This window comes from Hypanus sabinus, chromosome 4, assembly GCF_030144855.1.
Source record: "Hypanus sabinus isolate sHypSab1 chromosome 4, sHypSab1.hap1, whole genome shotgun sequence".
NCBI lineage: Eukaryota > Metazoa > Chordata > Chondrichthyes > Myliobatiformes > Dasyatidae > Hypanus > Hypanus sabinus.
This window is the reverse complement of record NC_082709.1, coordinates 53,379,307-53,399,215: the sequence shown is the minus strand read 5'-3', so window position 1 is coordinate 53,399,215 and position 19,909 is coordinate 53,379,307. Positions and strand designations below refer to the sequence as shown.

The 19,909-nt window shown below is 41.5% G+C and overlaps 1 protein-coding gene across 1 annotated transcript; it reads right to left on the bottom strand.

The window, feature by feature from the left end:
• Positions 1 to 14,302: 14,302 nt before the first annotated feature.
• On the bottom strand, positions 14,303 to 19,260 carry LOC132392265 (secreted phosphoprotein 24-like). Its single transcript, XM_059966096.1, has 10 exons — positions 19,162 to 19,260; positions 18,950 to 19,053; positions 18,328 to 18,456; positions 18,112 to 18,243; positions 17,951 to 17,995; positions 17,149 to 17,193; positions 16,683 to 16,724; positions 15,676 to 15,720; positions 14,615 to 14,659; positions 14,303 to 14,484 (listed from the first exon to the last, which is right to left on the bottom strand). The coding sequence occupies exons 1-10, from the start codon at positions 19,211 to 19,213 to the stop codon at positions 14,452 to 14,454; spliced, it is 672 nt and encodes a 223-aa protein (XP_059822079.1). The 5' UTR covers positions 19,214 to 19,260; the 3' UTR covers positions 14,303 to 14,451.
• Between the last annotated feature and the right edge of the window lie 649 nt (positions 19,261 to 19,909).

The following is a 19,909-nucleotide window of genomic DNA, read 5'->3' as shown; positions in this document are numbered from 1 at the left end:
GGCAAGTTCCAGTATGGCCAGGGTTAGTAAGTTGTGGCACGTTCCAGTATGGCCAGGGTTAGTAAGTTGTGGCATTTTCCAGCAAGGCCAGGGTTAGTAAGTTGTGGCACGTTCCAGCAAGGCCAGGGTTAGTAAGTTGTGGCACGTTCCAGTATGGCCAGGGTTAGTAAGTTGTGGCACGTTCCAGTATGGCCAGGGTTAGTAAGTTGTGGCACGTTCCAGTATGGCCAGGGTTAGTAAGTTGTGGCACGTTCCAGCATGGCCAGGGTTAGTAAGTTGTGACAAGTTCCAGCAAGGCCAGGGTTAGTAAGTTGTGGCACGTTCCAGTATGGCCAGGGTTAGTAAGTTGTGGCACGTTCCAGTATGGCCAGGGTTAGTAAGTTGTGGCACGTTCCAGTATGGCCAGGGTTAGTAAGTTGTGGCACGTTCCAGTATGGCCAGGGTTAGTAAGTTGTGGCATTTTCCAGCAAGGCCAGGGTTAGTAAGTTGTGGCACGTTCCAGCAAGGCCAGGGTTAGTAAGTTGTGGCACGTTCCAGTATGGCCAGGGTTAGTAAGTTGTGGCACGTTCCAGTAAGGCCAGGGTTAGTAAGTTGTGGCACGTTCCAGCAAGGCCAGGGTTAGTAAGTTGTGGCACGTTCCAGCATGGCCAGGGTTAGTAAGTTGTGACAAGTTCCAGCAAGGCCAGGGTTAGTAAGTTGTGGCACGTTCCAGTATGGCCAGGGTTAGTAAGTTGTGGCAAGTTCCAGTATGGCCAGGGTTAGTAAGTTGTGGCATGTTCCAGCAAGGCCAGGGTTAGTAAGTTGTGGCAAGTTCCAGTATGGCCAGGGTTAGTAAGTTGTGGCACGTTCCAGCAAGGCCAGGGTTAGTAAGTTGTGACACGTTCCAGTATGGCCAGGGTTAGTAAGTTGTGGCACGTTCCAGTATGGCCAGGGTTAGTAAGTTGTGGCACGTTCCAGTATGGCCAGGGTTAGTAAGTTGTGGCACGTTCCAGTATGGCCAGGGTTAGTAAGTTGTGGCACGTTCCAGTATGGCCAGGGTTAGTAAGTTGTGGCACGTTCCAGCAAGGCCAGGGTTAGTAAGTTGTGGCACGTTCCAGTATGGCCAGGGTTAGTAAGTTGTGGCACGTTCCAGCAAGGCCAGGGTTAGTAAGTTGTGGCACGTTCCAGTATGGCCAGGGTTAGTAAGTTGTGGCACGTTCCAGCAAGGCCAGGGTTAGTAAGTTGTGGCACGTTCCAGCATGGCCAGGGTTAGTAAGTTGTGGCACGTTCCAGTATGGCCAGGGTTAGTAAGTTGTGGCACGTTCCAGCAAGGCCAGGGTTAGTAAGTTGTGGCACGTTCCAGCAAGGCCAGGGTTAGTAAGTTGTGGCACGTTCCAGCAAGGCCAGGGTTAGTAAGTTGTGGCATGTTCCAGCAAGGCCAGGGTTAGTAAGTTGTGGCACGTTCCAGTATGGCCAGGGTTAGTAAGTTGTGGCACGTTCCAGCAAGGCCAGGGTTAGTAAGTTGTGGCACGTTCCAGCAAGGCCAGGGTTAGTAAGTTGTGGCAAGCTATATCAGTGCCAGAAGCATGGCAGAACTTGCGGGCTACCTCCAGCACACCCTCAGAATGTATTGGTTTTTGATGCAACACATATCACTATGTTTTGATGTACATGTGGCAAATAAAACTATATATTTAAAAAGGCGGTAGGATGCATAGTTTGGGGAACTATGTCAATAGGCAGTTCAGGGCAAATCTTTTAGAAGCTTTACACCCTGCTGTGGATTCTCACCTCCTCCCTTGGCTCAAGAATGTATATTTAAACTGTACGTAAATAAATATGCAGAGCAGTTGGCCGAGCTTTAGTCTTACCCCCTCATCATTTTCATTTATGATTAAAGAGCGCACAAATATATCACATACGCAGATGTACGTGCACACACACACGCACACGACTGGACTAGAGGTATTCCATTGGAATTTGATATGGGACCCCTTGTTCTTAGTAATTATTTTTGTTTTTTGCTTAATTGATGAAGTGGAAGAGTAGGCTAGTAAGTTTGCAGATGACATGAAGATTGCTGATGTTGTGAATAGTGAAGAAGCCCATAAAACAAAATTGGCCATTCGGCCCATCGAGTCAGCTCCACCATTTCATCTTGAGTTGATCCAATCTCCCATTTAGTCCCATTCCCCTGCTTTCTCATCATAACCTTTGATGCCCTGACTACTCAGATACCTATCAATCTCTGCTTTAAATACACCCAATGACTTGGCCTCCACTGCCACCCGTGGCAACAAATTCCATAGATTCACCACCCACTGGCTAAAAATTTTTTTTCGCATCTCTGTTCTGAATGGGCGCCCTGCAATCCTCAAGTCATGTCCTCTCGTAATAGACTCCCCCACCATGGGAAACAACTTTGCCACATCCACTCTGTCCATACCTTTCAACATTCGAAATGTTTCTATGAGGTCCCCCCTCATTCTTCTGAACTCCAAGGAGTACAGTCCAAGAGCGGTCAAACGTTCCTCATATGTTAACCCTCTCATTCCTGGAATCATTCTAGTGAATCTTCTCTGAACCCTTTCCAATGACAGCACATCCTTTCTTAAATAAGGAGCCCAAAACTGCACAGAGTATTCCAAGTGAGGTCTTACCAGTTCCTTATAAAGCCTCAACATCACATCCCTTCTCCTATACTCTTTTCCTCTAAAAATTAACGCCAACATTGCATTCACCTTCTTCACCACCAACTCAACCTGGAGGTTAACCTTAAGGGTACCCTGCACGAGGACTCCCAAGTCCCGTTGCATCTCAGAACTTTGAATTCTCTCCCCATTTAAATAATAGTCTGCCCATTTATTTCTTCTACCAAAGTGCATGACCGTACACTTTCCAACATTGTAATTCATTTGCCACTTCTTTGCCCGTTCCCTCAATCTATCCAAGTCTCTCTGAAGACTCTCTGTTTCCTCAGCACTACCGGCCCCTCCTCTTATCTTTGTATCATCAGCAAACTTAGCCACAAAGCCATCTATTCCATAATCCAAATCGTTAATATACAACGTAAAAAGAAGCTGCCCCAACATGGACCCCTGTGGAACATTACTGGTAACCGGCAGCCAACCAGAATGGGATCCCTTTATTCCCACTCTCTGTTTCCTGCCACGTATGTAACTTTCCCATAATTCCATGGGCTCTTAGCTTGTTTAGCAGCCTCATGTGTGGCACCTTGTCAAAGGGCTTCTGAAAATCCAAATACACAACATCCGCTGCATCTCCCTTGTCTAGCCTACTTGTAATTTCCTCAGAAAATTGCACTAGGTTTGTCAGGCAGGATTTTCCTTTAAGGAAACCATGCTGAGTTCTGCATATTTTGTCATATGCCTCCAGGTACTCAGTAACCTCATCCTTGACAACCGACTCCAACAACTTCCCAACCACCGATGTCAAGCTAACAGGTCTATAATTTCCTTTTTGCTTCCTTGCCCACTTCTTAAATAGCGGAGTGACATTTGCAATCTTCCAGTCCTCTGGAACCAGGCCAGGACCTATTGACTTTTGAAAGATCATTGCTAATGCCTCCACAATCTCCACTGCTACTTCCTTCAGAAGATGAGGGTACATTCCATCTGGTCCAGGAGATTTATCTACCCTTAAACTATTCAGCTTCCTGAGTACTTCCTCTGTCATAATTGTGACTGCGCATATTTCTCTTCCCTGACACCCTTGAGTGTCCGGTATATTGCTGATGTCTTCCTCGGTGAAGACTGATGCAAAATACTCGTTCAATTCTTCCTCCATCTCTTATCTCCCATTACAATTTCTCCAGCATCATTTTCTATCGGTCCTATATCTACTCTCACCCGTCTTTTACTCTTTATATACTTGAAAAAGCTTTTAGTATCCTCTTTGATATTACTTGCTAGCTTTCTTTCATAGTTCATCTTTTCCCTCTTAATGACCTTCTTAGTTTCCTTTTGTAAGCTTTTAAAAACTTCCCAATCCTCTGTCTTCCCACTAATTTTTGCTTCCTTGTGTGCTCTCTGCTTTGCTTTTACTTTGGCTTTGACTTCCCTTGTCAGCCATGGTTGCATCCTTTTTCCATTCGAAAATTTCTTCTTTTTTGGAATACATCTGTCCTGCACCTTCCTCACTTCTCGCATAAACTCCAGCCACTGCTGCTCTGCCGTCCTTCCTGCTAGTGTCCCTTTCCAGTCAACCTTGGCCAGTTCCTCTCTCATGCCATTGTAATTTCCTTTACTCCACTGAAATACTGACACATCGGATTTCGGCTTCTCTTTCTCAAATTTCAAAGTGAACTCAATCATGTTATGATCACTGCCTCCTAAGGGTGCTGACATTGGAGAGGGTTCAGAGAAGATTCACTAGAATGATTCTGGGAACGAGAGGGTTAACATATGAGGAACGTTTGACTGCTCTTGGACTGACTCCTTGGAGTTTAGAAGAATGAGGGGGGACCTCATAGAAAATTTTGAAAGTTGAAAGGTATGGACAGAGTGGATGTGGCAAAGTTGTTTCCCGTGGTGGGGGAGTCTAGTACGAGAGGACATGACTTGAGGATTGCAGGGCACCCATTCAGAACAGAGATGTGAAAAAAATTTTTTAACCAGATGGTGGTGAATCTATGGAATCTGTTGCCACGGGCGGCAGTGGAGGCCAAGTCATAGTTCACAACAGGCCATTGATAAGATGTGGAGCTGGGCTGAGAAGTGACAGATGCAGTTCAATCTGGACACTTTGGAAGGTCAAAGATGAAGGCAGAATACAAGGTGAATGGCAGGATTCTTCACAGACTGGAAGAACAGGGGAATCAAAGGGCAACACACTTCATGCCTTCTTATGACCCTACCAATTTGAAGATTCCCCTGTCCACCATCCCCTCTGAAAGCATAGAACATAGAAATCTACAGCACATTACAGGTCTTCAACCCACAATGTTACGTCGACCATGTAAACTACTCTAGAAACCGTCTCGAACTTCCCTACCACATAGCCCTCTATTTTGCTAAGGTCCATGTACCTTCTAAGAGTCTCTCAGAAGACCCTGTTGTATCCGCCTCTACCACCTTCACTGCAGTGCATTCGATGCACCCACCACTCTCTGTGTGAAAAACTTACCCCTGACATCCCCCTTGTACCTACTGCCAAGCACCTTAAAACTGTGCCCCCTGATTAGTCATTTCAGCCCTGGGTAGAAAAAAGCCTCTGATTATCCACATGATCAATGATCTCATCATCTTATACACCTCTATCAGGTCACATCCTCTGTCACTTCAGGGAGAAAAGGTCAAGTTCACTCAACCTATTCTCATAAGGCATGCTCTCCAATCCAGGCAGCATCCTTGTAAATCTCCTCTTCACTCTCTCTATAGCATCCACATCTCTCCTGTACTGGGGTGATCTGAACTGAACACAGTTCTCCAAGTGGGGTCTTACTAATAGCAGACACTTCCTATGTAAGATTAAATTTTCCTCACAGATCCCCTTTAAAACTCCTTAAACCTATGCCTTCTTGTTTTTGAAATGACTGCAATGGCTTTGCCCTATCTTTAACACTCATAATTTGATAAACTTCTATAAGGCCACTCCTCAGCTTCCTTCACACCAGGGGAAACAAGCCCATCATAGCCAATCTCTTCACATACTTTAAATTCTCCAATCCAGGCAACATTCAGGTGAGTGTCCCCTGCACTGTCTCCAGTGCACCCACATCCTTCCTATAACGTGACAATCAGAGCTGCACAAACTGCACACAATGTGTGGCCTGGCCAGTGTAAAGTTATGGCAAAATGTCCCAATTTATATATTCTATGCTTGGTCCTGATGTTGGGTGCTATCCAAGTGGAATTTACACACTGTCTCCCCTTTGCCTAGGTTCTCCAGTTTCCCCCCCTCATCTCAAAGACTTAGACATGACATTTGGTAGGTTAACTGTCATTGTAAGTTGCCCCTAGTTTCCCTAGTTTAGGTGGATGAGAGGGGATTGGGAGCGGGGTGGAATCAATGAGTATGTGAGAGAGTACAGATTACCAGGAAATAATGGGGGGGGGGGGGGTAAACTGATAGGATTCTTCCAAGGGGCAGAATAAAGTTAAAGGGCTGAATAGCCTCCTATGGCTAATGGAATTTCCAAGAAGGAAAGATTAGTTTTATTTGTCTCATGGATATCAAAACTGAGAGTGAAATGCATCCTTTGTGTCAAATCAAATAAGTGAAGATTGTACAAACACGAGGAAATCTGTAGATGCTGGAAATTCAAACAACACATGCAAAATGCTAGTGAAATGCAGCAGGCCAGGCAGCATCTATAGGGAGAAGCACTGTCGACGTTTCGGGCCAAGACCCTTCGTCAGGACTAACTGAAAGGAGAGAAGGAGAGAAAGTGAAGTTTGTGCTGGGCAGCCAGCCAGTATCATTGCATGCCCACAACTTACTAACCCTAACTGTACATCTTCAGAATGTGGGAGGAAACCTGACCACTTGAAGGAAACTCACGTGGTCACGGAGAGAATGTACATACTCTTTACAAACAGTGGCAAGGAACAAACACCAATATTACAGCTAGCACTGTAAACCAATGTGGTAACTGCTACAGTACCATGCTTCGCTTTGTGAATATAAATTGATCAAACTTCAAATTCCAAGAAATCTCACGGAACCCACAGGACATTGAAGTGTATTTTTGAAAACTAGCCGGGAGGAATGCAAGAGCTATTTCCACATGGACTCAAACTTAGAATTTATACTAACCCAAGAAAATAAATAGAGTAATCAGACCAGGCTTAAATCCAAGTTGTTACTATTGTATGCCTTGTGGACTATCAGACAACAGGGTTCAGGTAAAAATAATGACATCATTGATTTTCCCTGAACCCTGTTGTCTCACAGTCTACAAGACAGAATAGTAACAACTTCCATTGGAATTCTGTTGCCAAGAACCTCTGTACATATAAACAACCAGCTCACTGCATGGAGGGAAATCCTTTCATCGGTTTTTCCAAATACACAGAATTTCCCTTCAAAGCATCAAACGGGATGATGTCCCTTTTGGAAGACAAGGATCTATTTCACAACGAAGGGTGGGGGCTGGGGGCTGATGATTGGGATGCCGTTCTATTTTGTAAGGTTTAATGTTTCCCTCTGAACAACTTTCATGGTCTTTCTTTGTTTCATGGCCATCTGGAGAAGACAAATTTCAGAGCTGCATGGTTTGATAATAAATGAACCTTTGACACAGAAGTGATCAGGATCCAAAGGTTAAGGCAAAAACAACAAAATCACAGGGGATTGCCACAATTAATAGTCACACTTTGAATGTACATTAGAAACAAGAAATGTTTGGGTAAGCTTTAATAATTCAAAAGCAAACTGTGGGGACATCTGTTAAACCATCTACATGAATATAAGATCTTAGGAAATAGAAGCAAATGTAGGCCATTAAGCCCCTGGAGTTCATCCCATTATACAAGACCATGGCAGATCTAGCTCATCAACACTTGCCTGCATTCTCCCCATATCCCATGATTCTACCAGTATCTAAAAATATTGGCCTTTAATGTGGCCTAAGCTCCACAGTTTCCTTAGATAGATAATTCCAGAACTTCATTCCCCTCTGGGTAAAGGACTCATCTCAGCTCTGACTTCATTCCTCTCTGGGAGAAGGTGTGTCTTCTCATCTTAGTCCTGAATAGCTGATCTCTTACTTAGAAACCATGATCCCTGGAAGCATAGATCCAGGTCACAGGTAACATCAGCCCTACATCCACCTGCTCAAGTGCCTCCAAGACACTTGCATGGTAGGTGCAGGCCATAAAGGACTTGATGTTACACGGAGAGGTGCAGTGTAAGGAGAATTGTAATAAGCCTCGACGAACAGTAAGTGGATGGGTGGCCAATGAAACCTAATGTTAAAAAATGCTAATGTATATGGGGATAGAGAACGGGAAGAAGCATTATAAACTGAACGGCATTATACTAAAAGGCACAAAGAGAGAGAAGGTGTATATGCTTAGTTCTCATAGTAGCAGGACAGGCTGAGAAAGTAGTCAAAGATCAGAGGATCCTGGTCTTTATAAGTAAGAGGTATGGAGACTAAGAATGAAGAAATTATGATGAACCTTTAAAGAATACTGCTTCACTCACAACTGAAGGGGATCTGGTAGAAGTTCTGAAAATCGTGAAGGATAGAGGCAAAGTGCTCCCATTAGCAAAGATGTCAAGAATCAGGTGAATGGCAAAAGAACCAAGTGATGTGACAGCATTTTTTATTTTACACAGCGAGTTACTAGATTGAACTATTAGTGGTGCCAGGTTCATCTGTGGTGTTAATGAGGAGGCCGAGTTAGCAAATGAAAGTTAATGGTTGGCCATGGTCAATATCACAAAGGAAGTCATTTGTGATGTTGGTAATGGACATTTCATCACAGTGCAGGAAAGAAATGAGACTGCAGGCTTTCAAGTACATGACTGAGAGAAAACTGACTATGGATAGGGGAGGTAACAGAATTTTCCAAAACAACTACATGTTTGCGTGAAGCCCTCTTGCTGACAGAACTCATTTCTTATCTCTTGTGATCTCAGCTCTTGCTCTGAGCTCAGACCGAACCAACAGATCTTCTTTTATACTTCAGAAATAAACTTTTCATGGTATCTCGAGTGAATCTGCAGATGCTGGAAATAAATAAAAACACAACATGCTGGCAGAACTCAGCAGGCCAGACAGCATCTATGGGAGGAGGTAGTGACGACCCTTCATCAGGAGGGCTGTCTGGCCTGCTGAGTTCTGCCAGCATTTTGTGTTTTCATGGTATCTGGTGTTTTAATCCAAGGTTCTTTTAGAAGTCAGGAACAAGACCCAAAGCTTATCGTTTCGTGATTGTTTTATTGAGAGTTGATAGGACAGAAGAAAACAGAACAGACAGTAACAGCTAATGTTAAGATTCAAGACAATTAATAAAATTAAAATTGTGATGCTTTGTGTTCAGCTATTATATACCAGTCGAGGTAAGTAAAATTTCATTCAGATCTATAGATAATAAACCAATTGGAGAATACTTATACAATACTACAGTAAATTCACCAAGGAGAAAGCACTGAATCACTTAATGCAGAACAAAGAAGCTTCCAGAATTATACTTCGTATAACCACCAGACATATTAAAGACTCACTGAACATCACAGGAGATCCTTTCTCCCTGTAGCTATAAGACTCTACAACTCCTCCTCCTTAAATATATAAGCAAATGGTTTCATTGCACATCTGTATTTTGCACTATTGCTTTTTAATGCACATTGTGTTCTTTTTCATACCTCAATGCTTACACTTTTTATTTTAAAGTATATATTTTTGACTGAGCAACTTTGCAACAATAATTTCCTTTGGGTTAAATAAAGTTTTATCTTAACTTAAGCTGTTTGTATATCAAGCCTACTTAAAATAAAAGCAGATATTAATAGTTAAACTGCAAAGAAAATGGCAAATAAATGGTCAAATCCAACGTTCTATTCACAATAAAAATATGAAAGAATAAACACAGTGCAAAACATTTGCATTCACTGTCAATACATTCAGCAGCATTTAAGGTTCTTGTTTAAAACAGTAACATTTTAGCCCCCTGGGTGATGCAGCATTTCAATATTTCTCTCTCTGACTCAGCCCCTCCATGTGTGACTGCGGGAGGAGCGTACATTCCCCTCGGAGGCTGTCCTGAGCTCCAGTGCATCCCTCAGGCAGTCGGCAGCAGATGGTAACTCAGGATGCGTGTCCCTCAGACTCATGGTACATTGTACCGACAGAACCTACTTCAGTATCTGAAAGAAGCCACTTTGCAAACCACACTGCCATCAAACATCCATCAAATTCAGTGCTTCCACAATTTCCACAGGTCTACCTCAATTTCTTCCCAATTAGTAAATATTTCAATATTAACATCAATTTGTCCCAGAACAGAAAGCAAATTCTGCCGTGTCAATGAAAGTATTAAGCAACTGGTAAATCAGTTTATCATTGTCATATACAGTAGAAAATCTTTGTTTTGAATGTTAATCCATATAGATAATTTCTTTACACATTGTATTTAGGTAGTACAAGGGAAAGAAATAGCAGAATCTGGAATAAAATTTTCCAGCTACAGTGGAGGCATATCATGATAAGGTAGTGTGAGCTCGAGCGTCGACCTTATACTGGGGGATCATTACAATAGTCTTATAACAGGGAGATAGAAGGTACTCTTGAGCTTGGAGGTATGTGTTTTCAGACCTTTGCATCTTCTGCTCGATGAGTGTAGAGTGGAGAAGAGAGAATGTCCGGGGTGGGTGTGGTCTATGATTATGTTGGCTGCTTAACTAAGTCAGTGAGAAGTGTAGACAGTGTCCATGGACAGGATTGAGGAGTCCTGAACACCTCAATCTGGATCACAATCAGCAGTAACTCTTTCAGCTACCCAGGCACCATAACTCAATGAAGCTCTGACTCTCCAGCTCTTCCCTCTTTTATTAACAGACTTCACTCAAACTAGTCTGGATCAAAGGCTTGCTGACACACTTTCCTGCGTAATGTTCCAAGGAACATGTTGGGATGGATTAAAGGTGAAAAATAAATGCAAGCTATAAACACTTAGGATTCTTTAGATGCTGGAAATCTTGAGTAACTAGCACAAAATACTGGAGTTGCTGTTGTTGAAATGAGGATTGAACAAAGTAAAATACTAAACTTTCAGAATTTGAACTTTGGACTGTACATGAAGAAGCAAAAATCACACTGTGGGGTCAGTAAAGCAATTCAATAAATTCCCAGAGATTGTGAGTTTATCCCAAATTAGGGAATTTGCAGTTCATGCCGCAGAGTACCATGGTCAATGTGTTGAATTATTCACATCTCTAGGCCACACGATTAGAACAACTGAATGGTAATCACTGATTCATTCACAAGTGAAATAGTAAACATCTCACCAAAGATAAACTGGGAACGTTTCCCAGGAATGAATGAGGTTGAGGGATGACATTATGAAAGCTTATAAACTCATGCGAGGTTATAGATAAGATGGATTGGTGGGAATCCAAGACTGGTTTAAGGTGAGAGGGGGAAAGATTTAAAGGTGACACGAGAATTAGGTTACTCACACAGGAGATGGTAGGTATATGGTAAGAACAGCAAGAGGAAGTGCTAGACGCAGGTACAATTACACTTTTTAAGACATTTGAAGAGGGTCATAGATATGAAGTGTTTAGAGGGATATGGACCAAAAGCAAACAAATGGGCCTAGCTCAGAAAAGCACCTTGGCCAGCATGGATGAGTTGGACCAAAGGCTTGTTTTGTGGTGTATGATAGATCTGGACTACAACACCTATTTCTCCAAAAGCTAAATAACCTCTTTACTGGCTACATAAAATTTTCTGTAAATTCAGAGCAACTACTAAACAAAGAAACAATAATGAATTAGTTGTTCATAAAGAATGACTGCTGAACACTTGCCCATGGAGTGGTCAGGTACCAGCAGGCTGTGGCTGGAGTGAGGCAAGAACATAGGTGATGAAACAGAGGTCCTCAGCTGGTGGCTTGCCTCTTACTGTGCCAATCTGGAAGCTCCTGAGGAGAGTGAGGTACAGCTTAGATTGGGGGACCACTTCACTGAGCACCTTCACTCTATCCACCACAAAAATCACAATTTACTGGTGGCCACCCCATTCTAATGCTGCTTCCCATTCTTAATTGTTCATCCATGGCCTCAAGTTAGTCTATTGCCACAATGAGGCCACTCCCAGGTAGGAGAAGCAACTCACACTGCACCTGACTTGGTACTTGGCACCAGGTTAGAGACTACCCAGCCTTATTCCATCTGGGCTTAATGGCATGAACATTGTCTTCCTAGCCTACAATAATTTCTCCCCATTCCCCTTCTCGTATTTTCAATTCTCCATTCTGGCTCCCCTCTCATCTGCCCATCACCTCACTCTGGTGTCCCTCCTTCCCTTTCTCTCATGATCCACTCTCCACTCCTATCTGATTCATCCTTCGTCAGCCCTTTATCTTTTCCACCTATCATTTTACAGCTGCTCACTTGATCCCCCTCACCTATCACCTAGTGTTCCTTCCCCTCCCCCACTTCCACACTGGCTTCTTCCCCCTTACTTTCCAGGGCGGATGAAGGGTTTAATCCAAAAATATTGACCTGTTACAAGCAAGGCGGCAGACAAACCCACGTGCAGAACACAGGCATGGACGCAGAGTCAGGAGCCGTTCTTGACGTAGCGAGCATGGAATCGGTATCCAGGAGTGATGCTAGACTTAGAACTGGCAGTCCTAAAAACCATGAAACTAGGTTACTCACACCAGAGTCAACCAACAAACTGGCAGCACCTTGTTGTGGTCACAGGGTTTTTATCCTGCATTTTCTGATGGAAAGCAGGTGTGTGTAGTTAGTGGAACCTGGGAATGATTGGATACTAAACGAGGGAATTGAGGCCCAATTCCTGAGGTAAATAGCCAGGTGGGGAATTGCCAGAAGGGACCATGACATGACCATCTACTCCCCTCCACAGATGCTGCCTGATCAGCTGAGTTTCTTCAGCATTTTGTGCATTGTTCTGGAAAAAGAATAATTCTGTTAGCTGGAAGGTGACTGTGCTATTTGAGATGAAAAACATTAAGATATTTAAACCCAAGAAGCAGGAGTAGAGTTTTTTGCCTTTCACTCAGATCAATTCTGATCTATTCTTCAACACCACCTCCTTGAACTGGCTCCTCTTTTGACTCAAATTCAGGTGCTCCCACTTTAAAAATGTTCGCTTTACACCACTTCGCTTTTACAAAAGACCTACATTTGTAATCTGTTTTTGCATTACAAAGGGGATTTTTGCTTTTACAAAAAATTTTCCCATATAAATTAATGGTTCTTCGCTTTATGCCATTTCGGTTTAAGAAAGGTTTCACTGGAACGCTCTACCTTTGTAAAGTGGAGGATACCTGCATTCAGTTAATATCTAAAACAAAATTACTAATTTTTGTCTTGAATATTTTGAGTTACTGAGCCTCTACACCACATCAGCCTTGAGTAGAGACTTCACCTTCTGCTTGCTGAAGACTTCCTGCTGAACTTTGTCCTGAACGGCTGAGGCCTTATACTGAGTCTCTGACCCCTGATTCTGGACACTCAACCAGGGAAACATTATGTGTGAATTTAGTATGAGATCGCCTGAGCTCAACAGATTAGACTTAGTCCAAATTGATCTCCCTTTAAAGGAGAAAACCTTTATAGGTAATCAGTCTGACGAACCATACAAGTACATTCTTCCATAGGAAGGGAATCTAGACCTGCACATCAGCATGTGTGCAGCTTGAAGGAGCCCACGTGTTAGATTGCAGCTGCCTTCCCGCTGCTCGAGTGTGAGAGCTGGCAGAGCACCCGTCTATTTTGGCAAGGAAGCACAAGAAGCTGGAAGAATTCTGAAGCTGCCCCTCTGATCTGAAATTTTCCTTCTGTGAGATCTCCACCTTCAACATTTGGAGACCTTTCCCAGTACATACCCACCTGAAAAGGTAATGGAATAGCACTGCAGAAAGCAGCACCATTGTGCAAAAAAAAATCTGAACACTGATTATGGCTTTAACATGATCCTTTGTTTTTTCTCACATATAAATTTATATTCCACAAATACTGGGATCACCTTGACAAGCCCAGCCTCATGCTATCCCGAATTTGAATCGGATTTATTGTCTTACCTTCCCATTCTACTGTATTAATCTGTTTCTCTTTCCACTGTTTCCAGCATTCTCTGTTTTTCTGATGTTCACCACCCTGGAATCTTTAGAAAAGGAGCCATTGAAAGATAATTGTCCCTACTAAATGAACTTCTCACTGAAGCTTCCAGTGACTGTTATTTTGAGTGGGGAAATGCAAGGAATAGTAAACATTGTGATATTTTTGTTCCCAAACCCCTCCTTAACCTTTCCCTCAATACTTCCCCTTAATCACTAAACCTTTGAATATTAAGAGATCACCAGACAAGATTTATTATTCACTTTCAGACTACAATTAACACAGCATTTTGCAGGGGATAAGAGGCCCGTCAGGGCTGTGTTAGTCCACAATGACTCTCAGCATTAGGAAGCAGTGAAGACTCAATTCAGTGGCTCCTGTCCACTGCATACTGAGGGAACCTTTGTCCAATGTTTCTTTCAGCTCCCAACTGATCTCTTACCGTTGTTACAATATTTTGAATAAAAAAATCATTGTTCTCTTTACTTTTTTAATTTGATCCACACAATAAGATACAACAATATACAGCAACAAACAGAACACTTACAAACAAAACAATCTTCCAGTTTACACTAAAATGTACAATCAACAATTGCAAATCTCCATCTTATATATGAGCCACAACTGATAAAACATTAAATACAAATGAGGTCTTCCTGTGTTCTCCCTGAGTTTAGTCATTCGTGGTCAGTGCCGTGCTCTCGAATTTTCATCCTGTTCCTGAAATGGATAGAATGAACACATTGTTATTTTCACTTGCACTGAGTTCAGTCTAAGTTCAGTGTTTCTTTATCAATGTCAATTCGAATCAAGGAAATGTATCTGATGCAAAATCCCAGCTAACACTTACATTGGAAGACTCTTCATGAGACAATTCAGTTGACTTGCTTCTCATCTGTAATAAAATATTCACATTGACATCTTTAGCATTGTAAGCAATCTGGACTTTTAGAAATATTTGCAAATGAAATTTTAAATTATATCCAATGAAAAGTAGTAGTAAGACTTAAAATTTTGGTACTGAGGTTCAGTTTTGAGTGGACATCCTTCACTAAGCCTTTCATGTACTGCAGTAAACAGTAAATCCTATCCTCAGGTATACTGACAAACATTGTAACCTTTCAAGAGTTTCACAAATTTCTCCAGATGAATCGTGGATAACATTCTAACTAGTTGCATCACCATTTAGTATGCAGAGGCCATTGCACAGGATTGAAAAAAAGCTGCAGGGATCTGTAAAGTCAGCTAGCACATCCACTATAGGCACTAGAGTCCCCAGCAATGAGGACAACTTCAAAAGGCAATGCCTCAAAAAGGCAGCATCCATCATTAAGGACTTTCATTACCCAGAACACACCCTCATTTCATTACCACCATCAAGGAGGTACAGAAGCCTAAAAACACATATTCAACATTTTAGGAACAGCTTCTTCCCCTCTACCATCAGATTTCTGAATGGACAATAAACCCATGTATGCTACCTCACTAATTTTTTTTGCTTCCTTTTCCAACATTTATTTAATTTAAAATATACATCTTATGGCAATTTTATTTATTTTATTATTATGTATGCAATGTACAAAACAACACATTTCATGACAGATGCATATGATACTAAACCTGATTCTGATTCTCTGTTGTATTGGCTATCTCCAACCAGACCAGCACAAGAATTACCCACATCATGATATTGTGGAACTTAAGTTCCCTTTATTTCTAAAAAAGATCTAACACATCAGCTACACAAAGGGTCAGTTAAAAACCTCTGTCAAAAATCAGATTACTTCCATGGCATAACTGATGTCCACATCATACTGCTCTTGGGAAAATGTTTGATTGACTGAAAAACCTAATGAACAATATCCAAGCTTCAAATTTATTTCGGTTGATGAACATTTTGGTTATACTTACATCTGAAGGCTCTTCTAGAGATGTTTCTTTTGACTTGCTTTTCACCTGCATTAAACATGAGCATTTATCATTTTAGCACTGAGCTCAATGACATACTTAGCAGTAACTTAAATGTTACTTTTTATATACGCAAGTGTTTAAACTTAAACCCTACAACCAGGCTTTTCTAAGACGAGTTTTAATGGGTCAAAGTTCAAGTGGAAAAGATTGCAATGAAAATCAATAGAGCCCTCATATGCTGGGCCTGTGGAATTACTTGTTAGAGTTATAATAGGCAATAATGGGGTTTTATTCAATGGGACTCACACAGTGGCCCTTTGATCCAACAGGTTCTAATGGTGTGGATTTCACACAGGAACCTCACAAATTCTAACTCTATGAACAAATGCTTCGGTTCTTTATTCTCTTCAAAGTTTCTTGAGCGTCCTAATGGATGCATCTGTCTTAGTTGCCTCAAACATTGATTCTGGGAATGTTCCACGCTGTTGCACTCTTTAGCAAAGACTCAAAGTTATGTTATTATGGGAAAAGGAGGGAACCACCGAGCCAGTGCCTGCATCTTGCAAGGCAAGCCATTCACGCCTATTTTCCTATACTTCTACTGAAGCCCTGGAAGTGTCTACGTAATTCCGTTATGAAAACTCCAGCTGGGTCTACTCCCCATCCCCATGCAGTGACAGATCAAACACACTTGGTTTAAAAAAGCTTTATTTTGCATATCGCCTCCTTTTTTTTAAACAAAAAACTTGATATTGTGTTCTTTGATCCCTGAGCCTTTATTTGCCTCTATTTATCCTCCTCTAAACCACTCATGACCTTGTCCATCTCATCAAATTCCAGATTAATTTACTTAGTACATGATCTCTTGGAAAGATATGGGAAAATACACAAAAAATAAGCACTATAATCTTTTAAAATGAATTCTTCCCATACAATTTGTTCTAATAGTTGAATTAAGGAACTTACACATTTATTGTTAATTTTTGAAAATCAACAGTTTTACTTACATCTGCTAATTCTTCCACTGATGCCTCCTTTGACTTTTCCATCTGGATGAGAAAATATTTTTTGATGTTTAGCTTAGTGAACAAGAGTGACCCTCTATAATTGTGTTTGTGTTTAGAGCATGGACACATTCAGGTTTTGCAATTTACTGCAAACCTGTGACAGACACACAGGCTTGTAAATGCTAATTGCAACATGACATCACCTAGAACCAGAATGTCATGCATTTGGCTGGCTTATTTTATCAGCTGCGCTGAATAAACTCATGTTCTGCATTTGACTTCAATTCAAACTATCTTTTATCAAATGGTGTAAGGGCTCCACAGGAGTCAAGCATCAGAACCCTCTGCCTCTGAACCCAACACTACAATCTAGTCTATTTCAACACGATTGGATTCAGGACTTAACTATCACTGTCAATCCTGCTTAGTAGGAATATTATTGGATAAAGTCCCAGTTTATACTCACACTTGAAATATTTTCCTGTGATGCTTCTTTTGATTCGGTACTGGCCTGTAAGAAAATATTAATAACACCACATCAGACAATGTATGGCCTTAGGCACTTTGTAAATTAACTTAAATTCAGCACCATGCAAAATATTTAATTAATAAATTACAAATAAGTTATTGCTAATTTTGACAGGTTATATTTGTTTTTCAATCACACAGTATTGCAGAAAAGAGCTAACCCACATAGCCCTCTAGCTATCCCACCTCTCCTTCTGCTATCTGGCAATAATTCCTACTGTACTCATCTGGTAGGGTTGTGTATCAATTGATAAACTAATAATAGCAACAGTTCCATGAATTGAGTTGCAGTGTTTAAAAATCTGGGAGGACTGGTGATTATTATTTATTGCCGGTTACAATAGAGCTACCTCAGAACTAGCCTGCTATTGATGTTCAGTTCACTAGAATCTTAAGAGAGAGAGAGGAAACAGTCGCCTTGTTGGGGCACATTCAATAGTCTTTTAATAACGGTTGGAAACCCTCCACAGAAACAGATCATCAGAATCCCCATCTAAATAAACTGTTATTTCACCAGTTGAATCCATACATTTACAGAAAGAAAATCATTTTTTTCACACTTTTCTTGCTTAGTTGGGGGGTTTTTTATTCACAAAAAATTTCAATCCTTAAGATAATTTTTTTGAGGCATTGTAAGTGTTATTACTTCGATGTACCTGTGTTATTTTTGAATAATAATAATAAAAAGGTTTGAAAAGAAAGAAAGAAAATCATTCAAATAATCATGAATTAATACTCACCTTTGATGTTTCCTCCACTGACTTCTCTTTTGATTTGGTTTTGTCCTGTGTTAAAATATAAATTTTACGTGATTAACAAAGTAGACTAAGAAACATTCAATAAGCAATCTCATATGTTAGAAATTCCATTGCCCCGAATTAAATACAGTAACTGAAGTTACCTCAATACTGGTTTCACTTGATTCCGTCGAGTCACTGTCACTGTCAACTGTCTTCAGACCGTCACACTCCACATCAACGTCAGCTACCTTATCGGCAAAAAATTCCACACGACTTTTGCAAACACCATTCTCCTATGAAAAGAAGATCAAATTTCTATGAGCTGACACAAAGTATTCTCTTTATATAAGGGAGTAGCAAAATAGCTCAGGACTTACAGCCGTAGATTCGGGACGGAATTGACAGCTGGGATAATCGAATTCCAGCCCGGAATTTTTGGAGCAAACTGTTTCTTTGACAGAGAACGTCAGATCCACGTTGTACGACAACCTGCCTGTGTGATAAGTCTGGTTAAAAAAAAACAAGGCATTATTGCATTGTGATAGAAGTATTCATACTTTGGTCAGGTAAAAATGAGATCAAGACAAATTTTTAGTTTCCAGTGATTCCAGTGGGACACCGAGATCATCAAAATATTTAAATTATCAAAGCAAATGAAATGTTCCTGTAACCATTGCAGAGATGGTCAATGCATCGGAACCTTTAACTATGAAAGAAAATAAAGAAACGACAGCTAATAGAATTCGGAAATAATTCAAGGGAAAATAGATCATGAATCGCAAATTTGCTTATCTTTTCAAAACTCATCTGCGTTTTTTTCTGCTATTCAGATGTTCTAAGCCAGATTGATTTGGAATTAACATTCCTGAGCCGATCATCATCCAATCACAAGCATGCTTGATTTAAGATTCAGCTCAATTTTAACCACTGACGTCTGATAAAATACTTAAACGTTATTGAAATCAATGAATAAGCCTGCACGTTCCGGGACACACTTACATTTGTCACGCCTCGCCTGCTGATACCACAGAGGTTGGGGATCTCAGTGATTTCATTCAGCTTTATAACCGAGGCTCTCAGAGCTTCCTTAGTGCTTGGCATTCCTGCAGAGAGAGGGAGAGAGAAAATGAAAGTCGTACAAGACAATCCAACAAACTTCAGTGAACTCTTCTCGCATTTCGTTCTCTGAGGTGCAGTTCCCCAGTACCTACCCAAGCAGTGGAGGATCTGTACAGCAACAAGGGCGAGCGGGTAGGATTTCATTCTGCCTCGTGTGCGATCAGCCGGCTGGTCTCTCAGTGAAGGAAATGCTTCTCTCTCTCTCTTTCGATTGCCTTCACCTCGCTGCCTCCAGTCTTTATATCCTGCACCCCCACCACATTCAAACACTGACTCGTGTTTGCTCAGCTCGCTGACCGTGGGCACCGGAACCAGATGAAAGGTGGGTTCTAGTTATGGGCAGAGCTTCCTCCCGGTATCGTCGTCGTGTTTAGATTTGGTGGGAAGCCGGGTGAGATGAGGTTTCATTCCTCGGAAGACGACATCATTACCTGATAACTCTAAACCCTTGGAGTAAGATCATGGAATTATTCAGTATGCTTATAACTTCCCTGTTGCTGGCACCATGATTCCAATGGAATTCTGGGTCTAACTGCTCTGTTCAATTTTAAGAACATTAGGAATTAGAAGCAAGTATAGGCCATTTGGTGCATCCCGCCTTCCCCACTATTCAATAAGTCATTGGTCTACCTGATACCTCTATCATTTTCCTGCAGTAATTTGATTGTTTCTACTTAATACCTGAGAGTCTTTCTCATTCTCATTCATGCTCAGCGATTGAACTCTCACAAGCCTCTTTGGTGGAGAATTTCAATGATTCACTACTGGGGTGATGAAATTTCTTCTCATCTTGGTCCTGCACGGACAAAACTTATTCTGAAACTGTGACCCCCAGTTCTG

Coding starts and splice junctions, on each gene's coding strand:
- LOC132392265 (XM_059966096.1), bottom strand. CDS start 19,213: ATGAAATCCTACCCGCTCGCCCTTGTTGCTGTACAGATCCTCCACTGC. Junction 19,054..19,161: donor ACAGATCCTCCACTGCTTGG/GTAGGTACTGGG, acceptor CTCTCTCTGCAG/GAATGCCAAGCACTAAGGAA. Junction 18,244..18,327: donor TCCGTCCCGAATCTACGGCT/GTAAGTCCTGAG, acceptor TTCTTTTCATAG/GAGAATGGTGTTTGCAAAAG.